The sequence below is a fragment of the Salmo salar genome, chromosome ssa04 (genome assembly GCF_905237065.1).
Source record: "Salmo salar chromosome ssa04, Ssal_v3.1, whole genome shotgun sequence".
NCBI classification, from domain to species: Eukaryota; Metazoa; Chordata; class Actinopteri; order Salmoniformes; family Salmonidae; genus Salmo; species Salmo salar.
The window spans coordinates 11,689,299-11,715,107 of record NC_059445.1 but is presented as its reverse complement, the minus strand read 5'-3'; the positions used below and the strand labels follow the sequence as shown (position 1 = coordinate 11,715,107).

General features: G+C 43.4%; 1 protein-coding gene across 1 annotated transcript; it reads left to right on the top strand.

Moving 5' to 3' along the window:
- The first annotated feature begins 813 nt into the window (after nucleotides 1-813).
- On the top strand, nucleotides 814-23,090 carry LOC106602291 (bifunctional 3'-phosphoadenosine 5'-phosphosulfate synthase 1). Its single transcript, XM_045716470.1, has 12 exons — nucleotides 814-1,049; nucleotides 1,759-1,873; nucleotides 2,400-2,635; nucleotides 2,895-3,033; nucleotides 4,205-4,323; nucleotides 4,635-4,748; nucleotides 4,942-5,053; nucleotides 7,374-7,579; nucleotides 11,292-11,427; nucleotides 11,564-11,832; nucleotides 17,214-17,443; nucleotides 21,420-23,090. Exons 1-12 carry the CDS (start codon nucleotides 987-989, stop codon nucleotides 21,559-21,561), a joined length of 1,881 nt encoding a protein of 626 aa, XP_045572426.1. The 5' UTR covers nucleotides 814-986; the 3' UTR covers nucleotides 21,562-23,090.
- Nucleotides 23,091-25,809: the final 2,719 nt, after the last annotated feature.

Sequence of the window (25,809 nt, the reverse complement as noted above, 5' to 3'; positions counted from 1 at the left end):
TTGCATAGCATTTTGAAATGCAAGATATGCATTTCAATCTTTTTCTAAGTTTCAATAATGAATTAGGACTACAATGTATACAACTGGATATTTGATTGCAATTCAATTTATTTTTAAAAATATTTATATTTTTAACTCTCATACAAAACATCTACAAAATAAACATGCTCTATTTAAGCCAGATTGTTCACGCTTCAAAAGAGGTAAAGCCTAGTCTTAGCCAACTAGGCCTACATGATGATGAACAAAAATTGGCTATTTATTCCCAGGCCTGTCCTGTAATGAGGACATTGGATAAGTGCATAGCCTATCATCACACTTCTTTCTTTGGTGTGGGGTTAGGCGTTTTCCAAAGACGCAAACTACAGGGCCAACCATATGCAACATTTAGTTGGCTCCAAGTTTAAGTTTACAGTGCAATTCTTCATAGATTGCATTTAATGTTTTCTAATCAAGTCTGTCTTTACGATAATTGTTTTAAATGTCGGATAATATTTTGTATGTATTTTTTTTATGAGTAGGATTTGCCACAGTACGTGATATAGTTATTTAAATAAGTTATTTCCAATCATATAACTGAATTGGAAAAAAATCGAACTGGAGCCAACAAACTCAAATGTCTAATATGAATATGTGTTTATCCAATGTGCATTCCGTATTTATCTCTGCGATGCACACCACAGGTAATTAATAACTGGTCCAGGATATGTTATGTAATCTAGCTATGTCATCCATAGATGTCATCACGGTGTCGTTTGAGACTTGCGCGGATAAAACTGATTCCAAATCAGTTTCCAAAAACAGACGGTTCACCAGCCGATAGACATCACTTCCGATTCTGATGACGTAGGGCGTCCTCCTCGGTTCCTGTTTGAGGTTCCTCCATTCAAAGAGATAACTGTCTGTAAAAAGATAACGCGTTAGTAATTGATTTAGTAGGTCGCATATACCGTAACTGGTGACGAAAGCTTTCATTATAGACCGTTATGGAGACTTCCGGAAACTCTCACAAGAAACCGAAGCTGAGCAACGCGTCCAGCGAGAATTGGGTGAGTTGTATTCATTCCTACCCCGGCGACCGCTGCCACGTCAACAATATGCTGCTAAACTATCAATGTTGTCTCTTGTTTCTGAAATTTCTTTTCCCAGTAAAGCATTTACTGCGATAATTAATTAAATGACGCAATACTTTCTTAGCTGCGCGGAATGGCCGTGTTCCTATGATTGGAGAAATGCAACTAGTTAGCTTCTTAGTCTTGCCACCAAATGCCAGACAGACAGCCATTTGTAGCAAGCTATAGCTTGCACGACATTCCAAAAGCAAGCTGTTCTGCCTATATAGCAACTGCAGTTACCTAGCTAACTATAAGATCCTGTATCTGCTGCAAAAATGATCTGTCGTCATCATGATGACCCGTGTCCCTTGATGTACATTTTTGTGTGACTCTCAAAATGTTTCTTGCTAATCTACTCAGCAGGAGCCTAGTGACAGAGCACATGCATTGGAATGTAGGCCTATGTCACCTTACTGTACATTAGGTGCAAACCAGTCCTTCAACGTTTTTGTCATAATATTGCTGATGACCTTTTGCTTCATGAGTAAGAAATGTGCCTGACCTGGACTCAGTGCAAGTCAGTGTGGCTTCTGTATGTTGCAAAGTCATAGTCAGTGTTAGTCCCATTTGTTCCTTTGCATTTGCAGCTAAGTCAGTGTAATTTGATATGAAACTAAAGGACAGAACGATATTGTGATTGCAGGGAATGCAGAGGGCGACTAATGTGACCTACCAGGCTCATCATGTCAGCAGGAACAAGCGTGGTCAGGTGGTGGGGACGAGAGGGGGCTTCCGTGGATGCACTGTCTGGCTCACAGGTATACAGAAGGACTAAAGTTCAGTTCGCCTGGTCCCAGATCTGTTTGGGCTGTGTTGTCAACTCCTAGGGTCATTGGTTGTTGTGAGACTGACCATAGCAGTTGGCAAGACGGCACAAACAGATCTGGGACCAGGCTATTGTCAGTTAGTCTTCAAAGAAATACAAATGTTTTATCAAGCCTTTCAGTCACTTTATATTCACTCACACTAACTCACCATTGAACAAGGTTTACTGATGCATTTAAGTTTCAAGTACTACCAAAATACAATATTAGCATTCAATCAACAGTAGCATTTCTAAAGAATGCATCACATTCATCCACGCTCTGCCTTCAATGCTAATATTGTCAGGCACCGTTTGTTATCATGCATCCAAAGCTAATATTGACGGCCACCATTTTCGTCATTCATTCAATGCTAATATTGACGCAATGCTAAAATGGGGTATTGCTAGTTGGCTACACTCAATACTAATATTGACCAACCACCATCAACCCCTATTCGTCGCCACTCTCTCCCACCCAGGTCTGTCTGGGGCTGGGAAGACCACGGTGAGCATGGCCCTGGAGGAGTACCTGGTGTGCCACGGCATCCCCTGCTACTCGCTGGACGGAGACAACATCCGCCAGGGCTTGAACAAGAACCTGGGCTTCAGCCCTGAGGACCGCGAGGAGAACGTCAGGCGTATAGCCGAGGTGGCCCGCCTGTTCGCCGACGCAGGGCTCGTCTGCATCGCCAGCTTCATCTCTCCCTACGGACGGGTGAGGGGGAGTGGGGGGGGGGAACAAGTGAGAGAAAGAGGAGAGGAAGGTAGAGACAGAATAGAAGGGGATATAGGAAGACAGGGGAAGAGGTGACAAGTCATGAGAAAGGGAGGATGAAAGAGAGCAAAAAGAAAGATGGAGCGAGTTAATGTGCTGCTACTTGTGTTTTGCCTGTAATTTCCCAGTTGACGATTTCAAATACACTATCATCATATCGTCAGGAGTTAACTACCCCGTTGTTTGTCTCATCGTCCAGGATCGTGTGAACGCCAGGAAGATCCACGAGGCTGCAGGCTTGCCCTTCTTCGAGGTGTTTGTGGACGCGCCGCTTGACGTGTGTGAACAGAGAGATGTCAAGGGCCTCTACAAGAGAGCCAGGGCTGGAGAGATCAGAGGTAAGGCAAGATAAATAACACATGCTTATACATATAGGCATTTTACCATAACTCTTATAGCATTAGTAAGTATGAAAAAGTTGAAGAGAGAAGTCTCTAGAGAAAGTATGTAAAGTGTGTTGGTTTTGACCAGCAGGAACATGAGATCTCATGTCTTTGGCTGTTGTTACCAGAGGAAGTGCCGTGTCGTTTATCGCTTAGTGAAACAGTGAGTCACAAGCTAAGGACGCTGCTGGGACAAGATCTTCATCTAGTCTAGTGCACCATGCTGAGCTCGGAGTTCGAGTTTATTTGTCATGTGCACAGTATCCACATGGTGTGCACAGTATCCACATGGTGTGCACAGTATCCACATGGTGTGCACAGTATCCACATGGTGTGCACAGTATCCACATGGTGTGCACAGTATCCACATGGTGTGCACAGTATCCACATGGTGTGCACAGTATCCACATGGTGTGCACAGTATCCACATGGTGTGCACAGTATCCACATGGTGTGCACAGTATCCACATGGTGTGCACAGTCCAATGAAATGCTTACTTGCAGGTTCCTTCATGCTAAGCTCTGAGCTGTAGGCATGAGACAATATACTGTGAAGCCAAGTTAAGCTGTCCAACTGGTCAAGACCTGATCTACCAGGTGCCATATGTCAGGTAGTAGAGTGACTAATTGAATGGCGTGGGATTCAGCCCAGTTCGAGTGCGTCCTCAGACCGCACTATTAAGAATCTTGTCTCTTCAAGTCAAGCCAATCTGGATAATAAGCCGTGTGAACCATGTAAAAAAAGAAGCCTGTCTAGATTTCAGTTAATTTGTGTGACTTGTGCAGTGGTTCCAACCAGAGGTACTAGGGCCCCTGGGGTTACTTGGTCTATCCACATGGGTACTTGAGAAGACTCATGAGACAATAGGGTTGCTGTTCAAATGCACATGAGGGGGTACTTCAGGGGTACTCTGGGAAGAGCACAATACAGTACAATAACATTACGTTTGTGAACCACTGACTCAGTGGATAGATATTACCTTCCCTGCAACGTTAATGAAGTCACAACCTTTCTGGACATTAGCAAATTACATGTTTCATATTCAGCTATTGTTATTCATGCCAATTGAGGGACTGAGTTCATCTATTTTCTGAATGAATTGTGACTGTTTTCTCCATGTGTCAGGTTTCACTGGGATAGACTCGGAGTATGAGAAACCAGAGGCCCCAGAGCTGGTGCTGAAGACCGACTCCTGCAGTGTCAACGAGTCTATACAGCAGCTCATTGACCTGCTACATGAGAAGGTGAGAGAAACAACCTCCTCTTTCATCCATCCATTCATTCATCCATCCATTGGTGAGGTTTGATATAAACAGATGAATTGAAACCTGTAACATGGAAGCATGCTGTCACATTTAATTTCCACCACTAGAGGGCAGTGTCTTCACACTTTCAGATTGGGATTCACATTTCCAAAATACTAAGGCCCCACAGCTGAATAACCCCCACTTTCACACCCCTGAGTTGTTATCCAACGCAATCAACCTCTTGGATGTTCTCGTTTTGCCATTATGTTTTGTGCATTTTCACTGGTATAATGAATGAATATTTGTAGGATATAGTGCCGGTGGATGCTTCCTATGAAGTGAAGGAGCTGTACGTAGTGGAGAACAAGCTGGACCTGGCCAAGACGGATGCTGAAACACTACCTGCTGTGCAGATTGGAAAGGTAACCGTTCTCTTCAAATACCATTTTTACTAACACCTACTGATATTTTCCGAGAGTCTACGGGGGATGGATAGATTCTAAAGGCCTATGTGAAAGTGATAAGGGAACATTTCTGAAAGTGTGATCCATGTTCGACCACACTTTGAATGCTGTTGAACCATTATTTGAGTTCTGATTGACCGTTTGACCCCAGGTGGACATGCAGTGGGTTCAGGTGCTTGCTGAGGGCTGGGCCACCCCTCTGAACGGCTTCATGAGGGAGAGGGCGTTCCTGCAGTGTCTCCACTTTGACTGTCTGCTGGACGGTAAGACGGCACCATGGCCCTTTCTCAATCATCTTTCCTTGATCCCTCATGTTTTCCTCTTGTCCTCTCCTCAAAATGTCTGCCTTGGAGGCCTTTCCTTGCCTACTTCTTAAAATGTCTGCCTGCCTTAATCCTCTCCTCACTTCCCACTGACATTTTGAGAAGGAGGTGAAGTGATAAATACATGTGTATTTCTCCGTGAAGTCAAATCAATTGATGGATGTTATGCTCTATAATGACCACTAGAGGGAGATGAAAGCTCTCAAAAGGACATGTTCAGATCAAATCAAATGTTATTTGTCACAGGTGTAGACCTTACAGTGAAATTACTTCCAAGTCCTTAACCAACAACGCAGTTAAAAAAAAAAAAGTGTTAAGTAAAAAATAGACAAGTTAAAAATAACAAAGTTAAAGAGCAGCAGTAAAATAACAGTACCGAGGCTATGTACAGGAACAGAGTCAATGTGTCGAGGTAATATGTACATGCAGGTAGAGTTGGAACTTTACAAGTGGTCTTGATTAGCTCATTACCTCAAAATGACCGAATACATTTAGTTAATCAAAAGTAAGTCTGATTTTAGATGAAGGAATCAGAGGGATAATCTTACCATGCTATTGTGTTGAGTCATCGTGATCCTTTTACACTTCAGGCTCAAGACTTTTTTTAATTCTCTGGAAACAAATAGAACCGGTACCTTTTGAGTTGGGCTGAAGGAACACCGCGGGGCCCAGTCTTGGTATTGGTGAAACTGTGTAATTACACCAATTTCCTACACAGCGTTTGAATTTCCAAAAAAGAGTCAATTTGCTTTTATTGCCCACATAACACTGACCCTTAAGGCGACGTGTGTGATGTGTTGCCAGTACATACTGGCGCGCGCGCGCACACACGCAGCATAAAAATGTGTTAAACAACAGAAATGATAACCAAGCCAGTGTTTCATTAGCTGTCTGATATCACAGGTGTTCCTTACAGCAACAACTCTCTATTCTTCACAGCACCAACGAGTCATTTTTGGATCAGTTCTTGTTTGGTTTTTCTTTTAGATATGATTTCAATATGTTTTGGACCAGAGCTAATGGTGACTCTATGCTGTGGCAGATAAACGGAACTGGGCCTGTGTACTTGGTAGAGAACGCTGAATGACGTGTCCGTGTGCAATGCCCTCACTCGGGTTTCGCTTGTTTGTCCTAGCGAGGGAAATGTGAGCGGAGGAAAAGGATGAAGCCTCAATATTGATTGCCTCCACAAACTATCATTTGTCTGTTTCCAGTTCCTTCTAGGGATTTTACAGTGGATGACCCTTACAGAGCTGGAGGAGCTTCCGTTCCACACAATCACAACTGAACCAAACGTGACTGGATAGAATTCAGATCATTTGTAGTTAAATGACCCTTTTTACCCGCACTTTCACTTAAGGTTGCAAAATTCTGCTAACTTTCCCAAAACTCCCTGGTTTTCCAGAAATTCTGGTTGGAAGATTCCTGGAAATAAGCAGGAATATATGGGAATCCTCCAACCAGGATTTCTGGTTAACCAGGGAATTCTGAGGAAGTTACCGGAATTTTGCAACACTACCCACTTCATTGTAATCCGTCCCTGATTTGGAGTCCCAGTTAGTAGGATTGACAAGGACACCAGCATTTCCCTGGTAGATGACTGTGTTATGTGTTTGTGCCAGCTCCTGGTTTGGCATGGGCCAGGCTGGGCCAGCGGGCATGTGTGTGTTCACGTGTCTTATTGAAACCAGCTGTGTGTGCTAACTCTGTGACAGAGGATGAAGGAGTGGTGGCGGGGTGGTTGGCAGCCATGGCATCCCATCCAGCAACACACCATCTGATCCAATGGGATGATCCAATAGGATGTGAAAAGCTGGTCATGTTGGTTTAATCAAGGTGTAGGACTAAATGAATCTGCCAACGTCATGACAACACAGGGCCTCTCTCTCTCTCTCTCTTTCTTTTTTCTCTCCATTTCTTTTTTGCTTTCTTTCTGCAATGGTCAGAAACCACCTGAATGCACAAGACTGGATGGTGTTTGTTCCCTAATCACCTCATATGTAAAATATCTATATATTCCCTGGCATAGTAGATGGGCTGTACTTGAAGTTATCTTAAGAGAGACAGTTAAAGTGATGCTGCAGTTTTGCTGATGGGGCGGTCAGGTCGGAAGCCAATCAACTTCCTCTGTCAGCAGTATGACGTTGATTTATTGTGTCTCAAAGCACTAACATGGCTACCTTCCATGTCTCCTTTCCTTTATTCAACCTCTGACCCCCCCCCCATGAACCAACCCACCTGTTCCCCTCCCGTCCCATAGGTGGCGTCATCAACCTGTCTGTGCCGGTGGTGTTGCCGGTGTCGGGGGCGGACAAGGAGCGTCTGGACGGCGTCACGGCCATGGCCCTGGTGTACGAGGGCCGCCGCGTGGCCATCCTCCGCAACCCCGAGTTCTACGAGCACCGCAAGGAGGAGCGCTGCGCCCGCCAGTGGGGCACTACCTGCAAGGACCACCCCTACATCAAGGTCAGTGGTTAGTTCCAGATACCCCTACCACATAGACAGGCAGGGCAGCCACGGCCCGGTCCACTGCACCGCGAGGGGTGTTGTGCCAGCAAAAGCTGTCAATGTTGAAAACTGTTGAGTAACACTCCTACGTCAAGGTCAGTGGTTAGTTCCAGAGACCCGATCACATAAACGAGCAGGGGGGCTTCGGACCGTTCCACTGCGCAGCAAGGGGTGTCTTGACTCACTGACGAAAGCTGTCACTATTGAAAACTGTCATGTAACATGTCAAAACAACAATGTTTGTTTTCCTATGAGTGTTTATCTTTGTTTGGCTCAAACCTTTGCTTGTGACAGCTTCAGGTGACAGTTTATGTCATGTGACAGGGAGGAGCCTTGGAGTTCTCACACCTCTCTCCGCCACGTTTATTATCATACACCCATACCTTCTGTTACAGCGCCAGTCTCCAGAGCTGTTTAGAATGTCCCACTGAGGGTTATTATGAAATGGAACCCTGGTGATAATGCTGAACAATGCAGGCATGACCCCTGAGAGGGTTACCCTTAACCCTCCCCATGACCAACCCAACCAACTCTCGCCTTGGCCTTGTACGTACACACACACACACACACTTTCATTCTAATAGAAGACAGATTCTAGGTGACCCTTTTCCTCAGTGCTGCTTATGGAAGGACTGAATAAAGTGGAGTAGTGTCGTAAAGCAGTGAGCTGCTGCTGCTCTCCTTCCCCTGTCAGAAGTGCTTGTGTAATCGCTCCATCGCCCTCAATTCGCACATGTGTTTTATTTGGATCGCAGGCTTTCTCGGCCCCCTCTCTCCATCTGGCCCCTTCAAGCTGGCTTTTATTTACACAGGACTTTTAGTACAGCTGTCCTGGACTTGGAGCTGGCCCTGCTGAACACGTTACCCCCCTCGCCAGCAGCCACCCACCTCGTCCATTCCAAATATACCTGAGCAAAGATGGCAACAATGGTTTCCATCTGTCTCATATGGACTGTTATTATATCAGTGGGCGCTCAGGTAGACTTCATGGCGTCCTGAAATGATCCCAACCCCCTGCTAAAAAAACTACAGGCGCCAGCCGAGCCGTGGCGAGGGATCAGACCTGGGAAAGCTGTATCACACATACGCACACACAAGTGCAGTGTCACACACGCCGCCACGTCACACAACAGGACTGGAGATCTTTAACCGGGGAGGACAATTGTGAAATTGCATTTTTGAAACCCTATCTTCAGGACTGATGGTTCAGGATCCGGGCTAGGGTTATTTTTGCCGTCTGTCTCGGGACAATTTGGGCTCCCATTGTTATTATGGATTAGTGTGGGTTTGCACACACACACACACACACACAGACAGAGGGAGCTGGAGTGGTGATATATTGTCTTCAGCCCAACTCGGTCTGATGATTTTAAACCCACACACACACACCAACCACGGTGGCTCATTTTAAAGCCCTGCCCTGTTGAGTCATTGGCTGGGTGAGATGCTGTGAATTTGGACGCCAGGCATATCCTGTTTCACTCCAAAGTGCTCTTCAAGTCAACAAAGTTGAACAGTCAACACTATCTGTTATCCATTCTGGGTTGGTGTTCAGTTGTAGGCACTGTCAGTTTACCAAGAAAGCAGCGTGGTTGGCTGTCCATCAGCTACCCATAATCCTCTAGCGCGTCTGTGTCTGGCTGCTCTGGCCCTGCTGCAGGCAATGCATGCTGGGTAGTGGGTTCTCCCAGACCTGTCACTCACTCTGTTTCTCCAGCGGTGCCTCCTGTCCTGTCTCCGCTGTGTGTGTGTGTGTGTGTGTGTACAGCTTGCTATGATTAAGGTGTCACTCGTTTAACACACACATTTTTAACTCCCTGCGCTGCAGCCGATCCGTCAACACACCCCTCGCAGGCGGCAGCCCCTCATCCCGTCTCCGTCTCTCTCTGAGACTAGGAATAACCTGCTCCGTATTACTTCGCGGTCAATCCACGTTTCCTGTTTACTCCTGGCCGGGCCGCCAGGGAGACGGGAGCCTTCACGTCGGAAACTACAGCATGCTGAATTGTTTAATTTAGCTTGAGTCCCCCTTATATCTAAATCACAGTGTGTGTATTATCGTGTAAATGCAGCTTTGGGTTACCCCTGAGCTAGCATACTACTATCATGTTCCATCTTAGAATGTTTTAAAAGATCTACTGTGTGTTTGGGATTTTGAATTGAAACCGTTTTTTTCTCAGGTCTTTTCTGTCTCAGTCTCCAAAGTAAGGGTTATTCATCTGCTTTGCCACTGATCTGGAGCCAGTAGATCCGACTAGTTGGATCAAGTAGAATGAAAGGCACCTCTTCACACCGTTACACTGAACTCCATCCATCCTTCCTCTCTGGCTTATTGATAACAACAAGAGGGCAGAGTTTTAGCAGCCTTCGGTTCTCTCATTGTTTTATTGAACACCGACGATATATGCAGTGTGTGTGTGTGTGTATATAATGTTGTGGATAATACATGCTCCATATCTGTTGTGAAAGACGTCCCACTACAACTTACAAAGACTTGGGCCAAATGCACTACCAACGTCTGTCAAACATTCATTGCTACTGTGGAATCCTCCTCGGAATATAGATTATAGTGCGTGAAATCTAAGACTCAGCCCCCATACAGTTTCATCCATAGGAACCCATCACCTTTAAATCCAAACCATGACATGCCACTGTGACCATTTTTATATGGGACATCAGAACTGCTCACTAGTAGGCTGGTATTGTTTTCTAACTTCAACTCCTTGAGTAATATTGAATAGCCATCTCTATAAGACACAGTTGTGTATATGCTTCTGGACACCCCCTGGTCCTGCCATAGTTCTGATGCTTTAATGGCTTTAGTACCTACCCTAAAGAGTGTACTCCATAAAGAGCCCAGTGGTTACAGCACAGGCACCAGTAGTAAATGCCCAGAAAGGCAGACCAAGAGTTATAGCCTGAAACAAAGCTGGCTTTGCCTGGGTTTAGCAGTACTTTGGGGACATTAGAACAATCTTGTAAGGGGAAAAATCGCTTCAATGCGGTCCATGAGTTCATCATGGATGGTGTCTCATTGTGGATTACATTACACATCATATTTTGTGTTCCTTGTGAGTTTTTTTTCTCGCTAAAGTCGAGAGCGATGCGGTCGAAGGCATAAAGCAAAAGGGATTCTTCATTCTTACTGGGTTCCAATTTGTAGGAGTCTCAACTTTTTTAGATGTTGTATTTCAAGTTGTTTGGGGGGTGTTATTGATTTATCCATAATCCCGCCCCTCTTGCTGCGGTTGCCAGATTGGGAAAGTTTACTGTTTGAAACAGTCCTTGATGGCTGTCATAACTGCAGTATGAACATGGTAGAGGAGTTAGAGAAGCCACTTGTTTAGCATCAATTTCAAATTATCCCATAGCCGCAGGCTCTTCATGTACCTCTGACAGGATTGGATAGTTATAAGCAATATGGTCATTACTGCACCTCTCTTCATTAATAGGCTATTTGAAATGTTCACCATATTGCTTACACCTATCCAGACTTTTCAGATCTGCACAATACCCGGGTTGAAATAAGTTATGGTAAAAAGGTCATTGAAATGTCCTGGGAAAATATTTTTCGAAAAGTGGGAACCCTGGGAAATATATGGGTCACAATGAAGTGGGTGTAGTATTGTATGATGCTAATGGGAGAGTGTTGTCTCTCTGTCTGGTCCAGATGGTAATGGAGAGTGGAGACTGGCTGGTAGGAGGAGACCTGCAGGTCCTGGACAAGATCAGCTGGAATGACGGCCTGGACCAGTACAGACTCACCCCCACTGAGCTCAAACACAAGTTCAAGGAGATGAATGCAGGTAACGGTACAGAGAGTTAGATCTCTCTCTCTCGCTTTTGCTCTCTCTCTTTCGCTCTCTGTTGAAGAAAACCAGGATGTCTCAATAAAGATGCAGCATCTAAATCAGTCTTTCTCTGACCTCTCTCTCCCTCCAGACGCGGTGTTTGCCTTCCAGCTGCGTAACCCGGTGCACAACGGCCACGCCCTCCTCATGCAGGACACCCACAAGCGTCTGATCGAACGGGGCTACCGCCGGCCCGTCCTACTGCTGCACCCGCTGGGCGGCTGGACCAAGGACGATGACGTGCCGTTGGAGTGGCGCATGAAGCAGCATGCCGCCGTGCTGGACGAGGGCGTACTGAAACCCGAAAACACCATCGTGGCCATCTTCCCGTCGCCCATGATGTACGCCGGCCCCACTGAGGTAAGCTTAGCAGTAACCTGACCATAGAACCCATAGAACAGGCTTCCCTATTCAAGTCAGTGGTTGAAATAATGGGAGGACTGGCAGCCAAGTCCGTTCTATGGATTCTATTTCTATGGACCTGACAAAGTCTGTAACACAAGCCAAAGTAATGAGTACACTTGGGAGTACACTTCAAGAACTGGAGGATACTTAAATTGCCTGACTGTCACTGTGATGTAATATGATGGGACAGTCAACACGTGACTTATGAAATCAGCTTAATCTAACATGGATGGCAATTTACATTCAGAATTAGAAAATTCAATATAATCTCTGTCACTTTGTATTAGAGGTCGACCGATTAATTGGAATGGCCGGTTTAATTAGGGCCGATTTCAAGTTTTCATAACAATCGTAAATCGGTATTTAAAAAAAAAATGTTTTTAATTTTTAGACCTTTATTTAACTAGGCAAGTCAGTTAAGAACACATTCTTATTTTCAATGACGGCCTAGGAATGGCGGGTTAACTGCCTTGTTCAGGGGCAGAACGACAGATTTTTACCTTGTCAGCTCAGGGATTCAATCTTGCAACCTTACGGTTAACTAGTCCAACGCTCTAACCACCTGCTTTACATTGCACTCCACGAGGAGCCTGCCTCTTACACGAATGCAGTAAGAAGCCAAGGTAAGTTGCTAGCTAGCATTAAACTTATCTTATAAAAAAACAATCAATCAATCATAATCACTAGTTAACTACACATGGTTGATGATATTACTAGTTTATCTAGCCTGTCCTGCGTTGCATATAATCGCTTAGGTACACGTTGCTCCAACCATAAACATCAATGCCTTTCTTAAAATCAATACACAAGTATATATTTTTAAACCTGCATATTTAGTTAATATTGCCCGCTAACATGAATTTCTTTTAACTAGGGAAAATGTGTCACTTTTCTTGCAAACAGAGTCAGGGTATATGCAGCAGTTTGGGCCGCCTGGCTTGTTGCAACTGTGAAGACTATTTCTTCCTAACAAAGACAGCCGACTTCGCCAAACGGGAGATGATTTAACAAAAGTGCATTTGCGAAAAAAGCACAATCGTTGCACGACTGTACCTAACCATAAACATCAATGCCTTTCTTAAAATCAATACACAGAAGTATATCTTTTTAAACCTGCATATTTAGCTAAAAGAAATCCAGGTTAGCAGGCAATATTAACCAGGTGAAATTGTCATTTTGCGTTCATTGCACGCAGTCAGGGTATATGCAACAGTTTGGGCCGCCTGGCTCGTTGCGAACTAATTTGCCAGAATTTTACGTAATTATGACATAACATTGAAGGTTGTGGAATGTAACAGGAATAACGTTTTGTTTTCGAGATGATAGTTTCCGGATTCGACCATATTAATGACCTAAGGCTTGTATTTCTGTGTGTTATTATGTTATAATTAAGTCTATGATTTGATAGAGCAGTCTGACTGAGCAGTGGTAGGCACCAGCAGGCTCGTAAGCATTCATTCAAAATAGCACTTTCGTGCGTTTTGCCAGCAGCTCTTCACAATGCATTGCGCTGTTTATGACTTCAAGCCTGTCAACTCCCAAGATTAGGCTGGTGTAACCGATGTGAAATGGCTAGCTAGTTAGCCGGGTGCGCACTAATAGCGTTTCAAACGTCACTCGCTCTGAGACTTGGAGTAGTTGTTTCCCTTGCTCTGCATGGGTAATGCTGCTTCGAGGGTGGCTGTTGTCGATGTGTTCCTGGTTCGAGCCCAGGTAGGAGCGAGGAAAGGGACGGAAGCTATACTGTTACACTGGCAATACTAAAGTGCCTATAAGAACGTCCAATAGTCAAAGGTATATGAAATACAAATCGTATAGAGAGAAATAGTCCTATAATAACTACAACCTAAAACATCTTACCTGGGAATATTGAAGACTCATGTTAAAAGGAACCACCAGCTTTCATATGTTCTCACGTTCTGAGCAAGGAACTTAAACGTTAGCTTTTTTACATGGCACATTGCACTTTTACTTTCTTCTCCAACACTTTGTTTTTGCATTATTTAAACCAAATTGAACGTGTTTCATTATTTATTTGAGGCTAAATTCATTTTATTGATGTATTGTTGTAATTGTCATTATTACATATAAATAAATAAAAATGCCGATTTTTAATCGGCATCGGCTTTTCTTGGTCCTCCAATAATCGGTATCGGCGTTGAAAAATCATAATCGGTTGACCTCTACTATGTATTGTCCTTACTTGACGCCTGTCTAGCTGTTTGAAGTCTCCTGCTGAACTTTAATCATGTAGTCAGGGTTATGAGGAGACGATCATTGGGACCAGACTGAGCTCTGTTCTGGGGAACACGATGCAGCCTGAAAAGGCCCATCATCTGTCTGTGGGATCTTACAGCTTGACATCAAAAGCATCCTTATTGTTAAAAGTAGAACCAACCCATTTCTGCTTTTTTGGAGCCTTCTGAGAATAATAAACGTTTTAATGAAATTCCATTGTCCTCCAAGAGTTGCTGCATGTTCTCTGTAATTTGTGCACCTTTGTTGGATAGTGAGGTAGTGATCCTTTCTCAGCAGATGGACTTCACCCATACACTATAAAGACTTGCCCTGCCCGAAATAATACAACAGGCTTAAGATCAGTCCAGGTCCATACATTTAGGAGAAAATGTACGATTTTCCGGCCTCATCTAACACCCTATGAAATGTTATGTGCGTTTGACTACGTATGTTATATTCCCATCCATCATAAGTCAAGTTTATTTGTCATACAGTGCCTTCAGAAAGTATTCATACCTCTTGACTTATTCCACGTTTTTGTTGTTACAGCCTGAATTCAAAATGGATTAAAAATGTTTTTTTTCTCACCAATCTACACACACGAAAATGTGTTTTTTGACATGTTTGCAAATGTTTTAATTAAATACAGGAATACCTCATTAACATAAGTATTCACACCCCTGAGTCAATGCATGTTAGAATCACCTTTGGCAGTGATTAAAGCTGTGAGCTTTTCTGGGTAATTCTCTAAGAGCTTTACACATCTGGATTGTACAATATGTGCCCATTATTTTGTTCAAAATTCTTCAAGCTCTGTCAAATTGGTTGTTGATCATTGCTTGACAACCTTTTTCAGGTCTTGCCACAGATTTTTCAAGCAGATTAAAGTCAAAACTGTAACTCGGCCACTCCGGAACATTCACTGTCTTCTTGGTAAGCAAGTCCAGTGTAGATTTGGCCTTGTGTTTTAGGTTATTGTCCTGCTGAAAGGTAATTAATCACCCAGTGTCTGGTAGAAAGCAGACTGAACCAGGTTTCCCTCTGTATTTAGAGCCCTTAGGTTTATTTTTGATCCTCAAACTCCCCAGTCCTTAACGATTACAAGGGTAACCATAATATGATGCAGCTACTACTATGCTTGAAAATATGGAGTGTGGCACTCTGTTACCTCTTGTCTTGGATGTGCCCCAAACATATTCAGGACAAATTATTTGCTTTGCCACATTTTTTTCAGTATTTCTTTTGTGCTTTGTTGCAAACAGGATGTAAGTTTTGGAATATTTTTATTCTGTACAGCTTCCTTTTCACTCTGTCAGTTAGGTTAGTGTTGTGGAGTAACTAAAATGTTGTTGATCCATCTTTAGTTTTCTCCTATAACAGCCATTAAACTCTAACTGTTTTAAAGTCCCCATAGGCCTCATGGTGAAATCCCAGAGCGGTTTCTGAGTTAGAAGCGTCCTTCATATCTTTGTAGTGACTGGGTGTATTGATACACCATCCAAAGTGTAATTAATAACTTCACCATGCTCAAACGGATATTCAGTGTCTGTTTTTTTTCTCTTTTTACCCAACCTCCAATTGGTGCCCTTCTTTGCAAGGCATTGAAAAACCTCCCTGGTCTTTGTGGTTGAATCTGTTTGAAATTCACTGCTCGACTGAGGGACCTTACAATTATCTGTATGTGTGGAGGTACAGAGATGAGTCATTAAAAATCATGTTAAACACTATTGCACACAGTGAGTCCATGCAACTTATTATGTGACGTGTTACTCCTGAACCTATTTAGGCTTGCCGTAACAAAAGGGTTGAATACTTATTGACCTAAGACATTTCAGCTTTTCATTTCTTATTAGTTAGTCAAATAAACATAATTCCACCTTGACATTATGGGGTGTTGTGTGTAGGCCAGTGACACAATCTCAATTTAATACATTTTAAATTCAGGTAATAACAACAAAATCTGGAAAAAGTCAAGGGGTGTGAATACTTTCTGAAGGCACTTAATGCACAGGATACACATGGTACGCAGTACAATGACATGCTTGCTTACAGGTTCCCTATCCATGATGCCACATGATAAGGTTAAGAGGAAGCAAGTTAAGAATAATGTAATAAAACGTTTAGTACATTTAGCAGGAATATAAATACAGGGAAGGCACAGTAGGCTATGTACACATGTGCCGGGGAGGGGCATAAAAATAGAATGGCTGCCAGGTTGGAGGGAGTGGGTTCACATGGCCCTGAGTGTCCATCTTAAGACTCGCTTCCAACCTGGCAACCAGCTAACAAAACAATGCACTCCATCCCTCCCTCCGTCTCCAGACTGCCTACAGAGTTTAACTGTCGTTTTTTCTTCTCCTAACTGCCTTTGTTCTCTCATCAAGGTCTTTTAGTTTAAGACTAGCGTTTTAAGGTTGACTTCCAATTTTAAAAGTAGGATGGGAGCGTATGGGTGGTTAAATCGTAGGATAGGCCAAAAGAATGAAGTCTTGTTTTCTTTAGTCATTTGAAACTTCCACTAAAGAGCTCAGTTTATTGTTGTTTCTGTAATGTGTTGTAAAACCGGATTCTCGCATGTCGACGGTGGGCGCTACGTTCGGGGGGGATTTGAGCACTCCTGTCCAAACGTCATTACCGTAATTGGCTGTTTATTATTGAAGAAAGTGCTTTGTAATGTAATTATAGGGGGCTTGCTTCCATGTCCATCGGCGGTAGCAGCGAGAGCAATGTCCACTCGTATTTAGGGTAATTGTGCTCCACCATACGTGATTACGAATCAGTCAAGGTAATCAAGTGCTGTTTTTCCCTTCCCATCGGTCTCACCACAACGTGCCTGTTGTGCCAAGGCTTCCTTGTTTCTCCAACCCACTGAAAGAGCTGCCCAACCGCTTCCCCTTCTCCTGGCTTCCGATTAAAACATTCTAAATGTTGTCATTCTCTGAGTGACCAGGGGGTTTTCCCATTGGAAATGCTAAAAGGTAGCATTAGCGCTAAATCAGAATTACCACCTAGTATTTTTACCCATTTGAAATGCCAACATTTAGCGTTTGCCTTAGTTACTCAAAACGAATGTCTTTTGTTTTACCATAAAACCACAGGTGCAGTGGCACTGCCGAGCCCGAATGGTGGCCGGCGCCAACTTCTACATCGTGGGTCGCGATCCGGCGGGCATGCCCCACCCAGCCACGGGCAAGGACCTGTACGAGCCAACCCATGGGGCTAAGGTCCTCACCATGGCGCCTGGACTCATCACCCTGGAGATTGTACCCTTCAAGGTGGCCGCCTACAACAAAGCCAAGAGGGCCATGGACTTCTACGACCCCAAGAAGTAAGCCATGTCACTCATCGTTTGTTTTTCAGTCTCCGTCCCATCTCTTTACTGTGTTTTATTTTTAGGGGGTAGATGGATTATTATCCATTTTGTGTGTTGTGTTTGCGTGAAGGACAGGATGATTAGTCCCAGTGGAATTTATTTATTTGTATTTAACCTTAACTAGGCAAGTCAGTTAAGAACAAATTCTTATTTACAATGACGGCCTAGGAACAGTGGGTTAACTGCCTTGTTCAGGGGCAGAACGACAGATTTTTACCATGTCAGCTTGGGGATTCGATCTAGCAACCTTTCGGTTACAAGTCCAATGCTCTAACGACTAGGCTACCTGCTGCCCCATAATGAGTGTCTTTATAAACAAATCTTTATTCTCAAGGTTCGAAGAATGTAATCAGTGGATGTCACTCATAATACCAGTGTTCTTCAACAACGGATGTAATGAAGTCTAAATGTTACATTCTTGAAGGTTTTAAGATGTTTCTAAGTTAGCATCATGATGATGAGTCCTGGTCATGGTGACCTTTCTCAACCAATCAGAATTAGTCAACATTTAGTCACACTTTTACCTAGATATGAAAATACTATCAACGTGTATATTCTGCCGTACAGTCTTGACGTGGGTAAGCAGGGTGTGTTCATAAACATACAACATAAAACGTTTCGCAACGGAAAACAAATGAGTGGTTCTTGGTTTTTTCCCATCGGTGGCAGGAATGTTGTTCCACAGCCTGTAAACATTATCATGCCTAACTCCAATAACCCAAATTGATCATTCATTAAGCTTCTCCACTGAAACCTCCCATGTGTTTTTCTTATCTACGGCAAAGCCAAGAATAACAGGAACTTCTTTGCTTTCTTATGCTCTTTACAAAGTTTTGTGGCTTTTCTCAGAGCTTTTGAAGTCGCTCGGAAATCACCGAGAACTGCTATTAATTAAAGTCTGTATACGGATACTGCAGCCGATGACTAACGAAAATCGTGCAACCTCTGTGTGCTATGGGCTTTAATACCGTCCACGCTATCGCTTTATAGCCATGTTTGGCTTAGACTATCATGACTGAGAACTGATCTGACTGATTTAAAGGAATAGGATGACTTAAAAAGTAGGAACTGATTGATCAGAAGGTGGAGTACACCCTTTTTTCCCCATATCAGAATCAATTGAGTTGACAAGATTTTGTATATGGGGGGGGGGGAATACCACAATCGCCAGGAGAACTAGTCTGAAAGGAAATATTTCCCCACACCTAGTTAGGTTTCACCTAGGCATGGGATTTAGAAATGGAGCACAGAGATATTTCCTTCATGGATTGAAAGTAGGAGAATTACTCGACAAGAGCCACAACTGACAAGACTGTTTATATTCTTTGTAATCTGGCTTTCCATACCAGTAGTCAAGTATGTTGATTAAAGGCTCACGTCAAAACCATTTGGTATGTCATAGAGAAATACTCATTGATTGTTCCTTTATCAACTTGTCTTCTACTTCGAGTGGCTGAACTATCCATTATCCAGTGTTTTTGGACTAGTTTTACAGTTGGATAAGACCGTTTGGATAGCACTAAATCTTCCTGCTAAAGCGTGACACAATTCTGCAGTGTGACTCAGTGGAAATGTAAGAGTAATGGGACAAAGGTCTATAGTGGTTACTATGTCACCACTACTAGAATTCTCCTTGTGCTATTCTCAACAAACTGCCGAGTCAGCAGTCTGGCTTGTTAAGAACCTTAACCACGTTATATTCTACTCCTTCCAGCAAAGTAATTGTCCGTTTTCTGACTGTCACAATAACATTATATAACAGGCGACTTCATTTCAGCTCAATTGTGTTGTTTTTATTAATATGAAACCTGAAGACCCGAAAAGAGCTACGCCAGAAAATGTCAAAGCCACACTGACTGGCTCTTTCTGACCGTATCAGTGCTAGGCTAGCAGCTAGGGAGAGCTGAGAGGAAGGGGGTAAATCACAATTTCAAAGGCTCTGGTTGGCGCCTTCTGAAATGTATGGCATTCCATCTGTTCTCGGCCACTCCTTGTGCACATTGTGCCGGCCGGCGCTGCCAAATGTGAGAGGAATATAGATGCTGGGCCTAATTGCCAGCGATCGCCCCTTAAAGTCTGCCTCTATAGTGTAATGGCTAAAATCAGCGCAAGCTGTTTCTCATTTGACCACATATTAAGTGTTCCTCCTCCACCGAGTTTGGAGTTTGTGCTCTTTCTCTGTGTGTGTCTCTCTGTGTTGCTCTTGCTGTGTCTCTCGCTCTCTCTCTCTGTGTGTGTGTATCTCTCTCTCTGCCCTGTCATTTCCACCTATTGTAATGAATATAAGTCCTCCACTATCAGAGATCAAAGTTTTAGGACCAGAACACATTGAGCGTAGTATACAGTAGAACAGGTTCACTGGATGGCAATTCTAGAATTTGTATTTCTTCCCAGCAAGTGTTAGCCCCATGGCCCGAGCTATAAATCTGATTCGAAAATAGGACAATATGATAAAAAGGTGTGACTATCCAGTACAAAAGTCACTAATGTATGGGGAGAATACAGTAGTAGATGTGTTCAACAGTGGGTTTGCATTACGGAGGTCAGGAGGAAGGTGATCCCATTACTGCCTATGGAGATGGAGAAACGGGAGCTGACTCGTTGGCACACCTGGAGTGTCAGACACGATCTGGGTTCTGCCACCTGGCTGTCAGTCTGGTCTGCATTGTACTGTACTGCAGGCTCAGGACTCACTGTTGGGCAGAGGACAATAACATGAGGATAACTCAGCTACTAGGGGAGGAATTGGGGAGTTTATTTAATTGATCTATTCAGTTGATTTGAACAGGGACCATGTACTACAAAAACATGTTTCAGGACACTTGACAAATGATACATTGAACCAGATTTAGCTAACAGCTGATATACATCAGCAAATGGGTTCAAAGAATAGATAACCCAGAACCTACAGAGTCCTTAAGAATGAGATTCATTGACTAATTTAAAGTCCAATTCAAGAATGGAGGGGAAAAAGTGAAATTGTCTGAATGAAAATGAACCCCAAACCAACCCTTAAATTGTCTGTTGGCTTCAATATATAGTTTCAGGAGTGAGGTAGACGGGAAAGGACACTGCACAACATTTGGTACTGGAGTTTACATCCTACTGGAACTCTGCTGGTCAGGAATCCGTGATAAGGTTTAATGTGTGGAAACGCTGCGGCGCTAACAGTACAAATCCATACAAGACACTCCGCTGCGCACATCAGTCCACATGACCGCGAACCGCTGAGAAACGAAACCACATTTGACAAATGTGATTATTATGAGGAAAGTGCATTGTAGCGGTGGCGAGAGAAGGAATGTGCTTGAATGTTACCCCCTTTTGTCTAAGTGAAGGAATCTACAGTAGTATCTAATTAATCCAATCATTGACAAATATTTCATTTATCCCCTACTTGTGTGTGGCGGAGTCGTGGAAGATTGTATTTAGACTAGTCTGTTTTTTTTTTTTCAGGAATTTTCTCATTTTGGTTTGAGACTAATTAGCTGTGTTTAGACATTTGTTTTGCCAGTGTTTATTTTTGAACCAGTTGTTTAAACTGAGAAGTCTAACAGAAGGTTTGAATTTGATGGCGAAGGTCTGACGTTTAGGTTGCGCTCTTTCTTTCTTTTTTTGCCGCTGGCTTGAAGCAGCGTCTCTATGTACTGCTGTTTCAAGTGTCTGAGGTTCTTTTGATGTGCCAAGTCCCCTAGCATAAGGGGGCTCGAGTGCGTGTTCAATTACCGAAATACACAGCCTTTTTTTCAAGCATATGAAGTGCGTTTTGTGAAGTTCCCTCAATGAACTCTTCCTAAAGTGTCCTTGAATGTAGTTGGTCATGCCATTCATCCACACAGTAAGTTAGAAGATCGTTCCTCACTTACCAAACAACATTTCAGGGTCAGGCTGTTGAAATGAGACGGTGCCTTTTCTTCATTTCTTTTTTCAGCCATCAAGACTATGACTTCATCTCAGGGACACGGATGCGTAAGATGGCTCGCGAAGGACAGAACCCTCCGGAAGGCTTCATGGCCCCCAAAGCCTGGGCTGTACTGGTGGAGTACTATCAGTCCCTGGAGAAGGCTACCTAAGGTCAAATGTGGTCAAAGGTCAAAATGGGGAACATCAGGGTCGTATTCATTAGGGCACACCATAGCAAAACTTTTTCAAACGTTTGTCACCAAGAAAAACGAAAACAAGCGGTTGTCATTGGACAAGTCCAGAGAGTCCCTCCCTGCTTCAGTCTGTTTCCCTCTGTTTGGTGCCTAATGAATACGACACAGCTATCTCCTCTAAAACAGTTAAAAGATTAATACAAGGACCACTCAACAGCTATAGCTATCGTTCCTTCCCTGCGCTGTGGCTCGCCTCCAGATGTCCCTGTCCAACCTCCAACGCACACACCTCTCCTCTATTCTCTCCTCTATTCTCCCCTTCTGTATTCTCCTACTTTCCTCTCCTCCTCTCTCTCATTCTGCTGCTACTGCCACTGGTCTTCAGTCTTACCACACTGAGTATGTACTTTTATTTAAACTCACCATTAGAAATTGGTTTCTCTAATTGTGCAACTATCAGTATTTTTAAATGTGTTTTTAAACTGGAAGTGGGTTCAAATGTTCATTTTAAAAGGTGTGAAGAGGCAAAGATTATTTTTTAGAGAATGATGCGAAAAGTTTCCTCATTATGTAACAATATGTGGTTTAGTTGAGGATGAAAACATGATGCATGTAGGAAGTCAATGCCCCTCTTAGTAATGTACCCTAGAACTGTTACCGTGTCCATGGCTAATGTGATCATATTGATTCTTTTGAGTGTTTGGCTTTGTCCCTTTGTCCCCATGCACACTTCAAATAAGTTACTGGAAAGCGTAGACTCATTTAGTGATCTTAAAACAAGCCATCACTGTGTCGCTGCAGTATGTGGGTAACTCATCTGAGGTTGTTGGCCTGACTGGAACTGTGGTTTGAATTGGAGTTTGAGGTCAAGTTGAGTGCCTTGTCTTTTGTCAATCGTTCTCACACAGAGACATTGTATTCCCGCACACACACACACCTGTTCGTTCTCCCACTTGCCTCTCTGTTACGTTAAAGCGGTCCAATAGATCCAGGAAACAATCTGCAAAGCAGATGAGACCGGAACTAATGACTAACCTTTAGAAATACTTCCTGTTTTACCATTAGCTTTATTTCTCCATACTGATAACATCGTTTATCTTTTTACCTTGATGTATGTAGCATGTAGTGAAGTGTTCACCACCAATGACTGTTTTAGTTAACTATAAGTATTTATTTTTTTAGTTGATGTTTATCACACAGGAGGTTGGTGGCATCTTACTTGGGGAGGACAGGCTGGTGGTAGTGACTGGAGCAGGATAGGTGGAATGGTATTCCAGTTCTGTTCCAGCTATGAGCTGTCCTCCCCTCAGCAGCCCCCTGTGGTCTGTCACAATATATTTTAGTTTGTTTGCTTGTTTTAATATTCTTTGTACTGAGTTATAATATTTTCCATTTGGTTACTACTGTACAAACATGGGTCTGCTCTGCCAGTATGGCCGGAAGAAAAGATATCGGTTTATATATTGTTGTCCATGTTCTCCAATAAACCATTTTTAGCAAATGGATACATTTTGTTTCATGTTTTGTTGGTTAGCCACAGGCCACGATGGCTACATATAAATAAAATGGTTCCAGACTCTCAAATATACTGTGTCAAAGAATTCATGTTTAACTCAGAACAAAGTCTAATTTGCTTCAAAAATAACTACTATTGATGAGCTTTTACTGACTTAAACCAGAGTAGGTGATCTCATTCCCAATGTATACCGTTAAAATACCCCGCCATCTCCCATCAGGCACATATAGTGCTGACGTATGTGTGACAACCTGTAATGTTTCAACTGGTCCTGTTGTACGTCTCAGTGCCTCATGTCCACACGTTTTATATAGGAATTTCCATTTGTTTTTAATATTCTCAGACCCGGTACATTGTGCTCACTGCTCAATCACGGTACAGGTCAGTCAACTGTATACTGGAAAGGACAGACCCCCTCATGCTCCGTCTCTCTCCTTCTGTCTCTCCCTCCGTCTCTGTTTCTGTCACACATTCCACACACACACACACACACACACACACACACACACACACACACACACCGTCCCAAATCCCAGCTGTGGCCCAGATGCGTGGGCTCTGTGAAAGTGGAACACACAGGGTTAATGCATGGCCTTAAGTCGCCCCTCTCAGACAGGAGGACCCTGGATATTCCATCTAATCCACCTCATTAACCTCCGTAACCAATAGACCTGGCTGCCAGCAGTCATTTCTCTACACCGCGTTGCCAGACCTTGTTCAATCTCAAATGGTAATCAAGCTCGGACCTCGATACCTCTTCAAAGGAGTGCTGTTGTTTTTTTAGCTGTAAATGAAGGAATGCTGTAGGGATTGGGAAGCTTGCCTTACATTTTGGTTGTCCTTTTAACTTTCTCTGAGGGAATGAGGGGGTGTAGTTCTCTTTGGGGGGGGGGGTTTCAGGTGTGCAGAGTTATACTGCAGATTCCCTTCAACCCTTGTGATGTTTTAGATGGATCACACGCATTGTATTAAAGTGATTATACCATCTATCACTCCTTTTCATCTGTATGAAGAATCGAGACAATTTTTCAGATAGCTCTACCTTTAATCAGATGTGACTTTGAACTTTTGTCATCTCTGATTTCATCAAATTTGCCAAAGAGTATTCCTTTACAACATGGCTGGCTGCCAGCCCAAAATATACTACTAGAAAGATGTTAATGCTTCTACTAATGTTACTGTGCCATGTACCTGTCTGTCTACTCACCTTTGCTCACCTGTCTACCCACCTCTCCTCACGTGTCTGTCTACTTACCTAACTTGTCTGTCTACCCACCTCTCCTCACCTGTCTGTCTACTCACTTATTCATATTGACTTGAATTACAGTCTCACATCGTCAGGAGAATCTCACCATTTTACTTTTTGTCATCTTGGCTAAAACTGTACAACAACTTTGCTGAAACTGTTTCCAGACAGTTTAATGTATAGTTTGAGATTGCCAGAAATGCTAGACTTGACTGGAGGTGCTATACTGTGGTATATCTACTTTGAAAGCAGTTTAGAAAATGGCAATGCATATACTAGAACGGAGGCAAATGCAATAAGGAAAAATGCAACTCAAGTAACATCTAAGGACTTACATATAACTAGTGGCCAGCTGATCAACTAGTAGTGGCCAGCTGATCAACTAGGTGTTCATGGGCAATGCAACAAGATGCCATAGTACAGCAAGCTTAATGTACTGTAATGCCACTTGTGATTGATGCTCTGTTTCTCCTCTAGCACATCCACCAATATCTCTGCGATCCCAGAGATACTCCAGTCCATAGAGCTGCACAGTGACCCATGCGTGGCACATATGATGACATCACACCCCCTCTCCATTGCCAAAAGGTTCTGCCGCTTACATGGATTCCAGCTGCATTTAACTTCAATTTCCCCCCATCTGGTTCTAGTTCCCATTCAAAGCCAGCCATTATAAAAACAGGCTTCTTCTTCTCTGCAAAATGCAATACAATGGTATATACACCAGGATGTCTGGGGATTCTGGACAGATGAATCAAAGCCAACTCCAGCCTGTCATAATAGGACAGGAGGATTGTCATCCTTATGTCTCTGTTCCCAGATCAAGTCCATACTGACTCCATAGCATCCTGGTGACTATATAATAACAGCATAGTACAGTAGGCTAGCCTGGTTCCAGATCAGTTTCTGCTGACTCCTATGGTCATTTGCATGACAACGATCAGGAACCAGGCTAAATACAGTATACTAAGTCTTGGAGCTTGGCGTACCATTAAGGGGTGTTGTGGCGACAGCGGTGGTTGCGTAATGATCGTTTCTCTTTATCGGAGTATCGTCACCACGGTGTTTACACCGTCGCTATGTGATCCTACGACTTTTTTTGGCTCCCATTATGAATTAGTGTGGTGATGTCATCTGAAGTGGACATAAATCTCTATGAAAAGACTTGATAACATCAGCCTGGGGGTTAACGACAAATGATTGGCCGCTGCCATGTAAACACACATCGTGTAGCCTTGCTACTTCATCTACTCGCTGTTGATATATGATACTGAAGACATGTTATTACTATATCTCGGCTGGGATAAATCCATTACGGTTTATTATGTTATCCTGTCTGTTGGTCGTGTCGGAGTGAGACGGGACAGGACGGGAGACCATTACCTCAGAGGGGGAAGACTAGAACATATGAAGAGGAGGATATCATTCATCAAATGATCCTGCTCTGGCCCGCCGCACATCA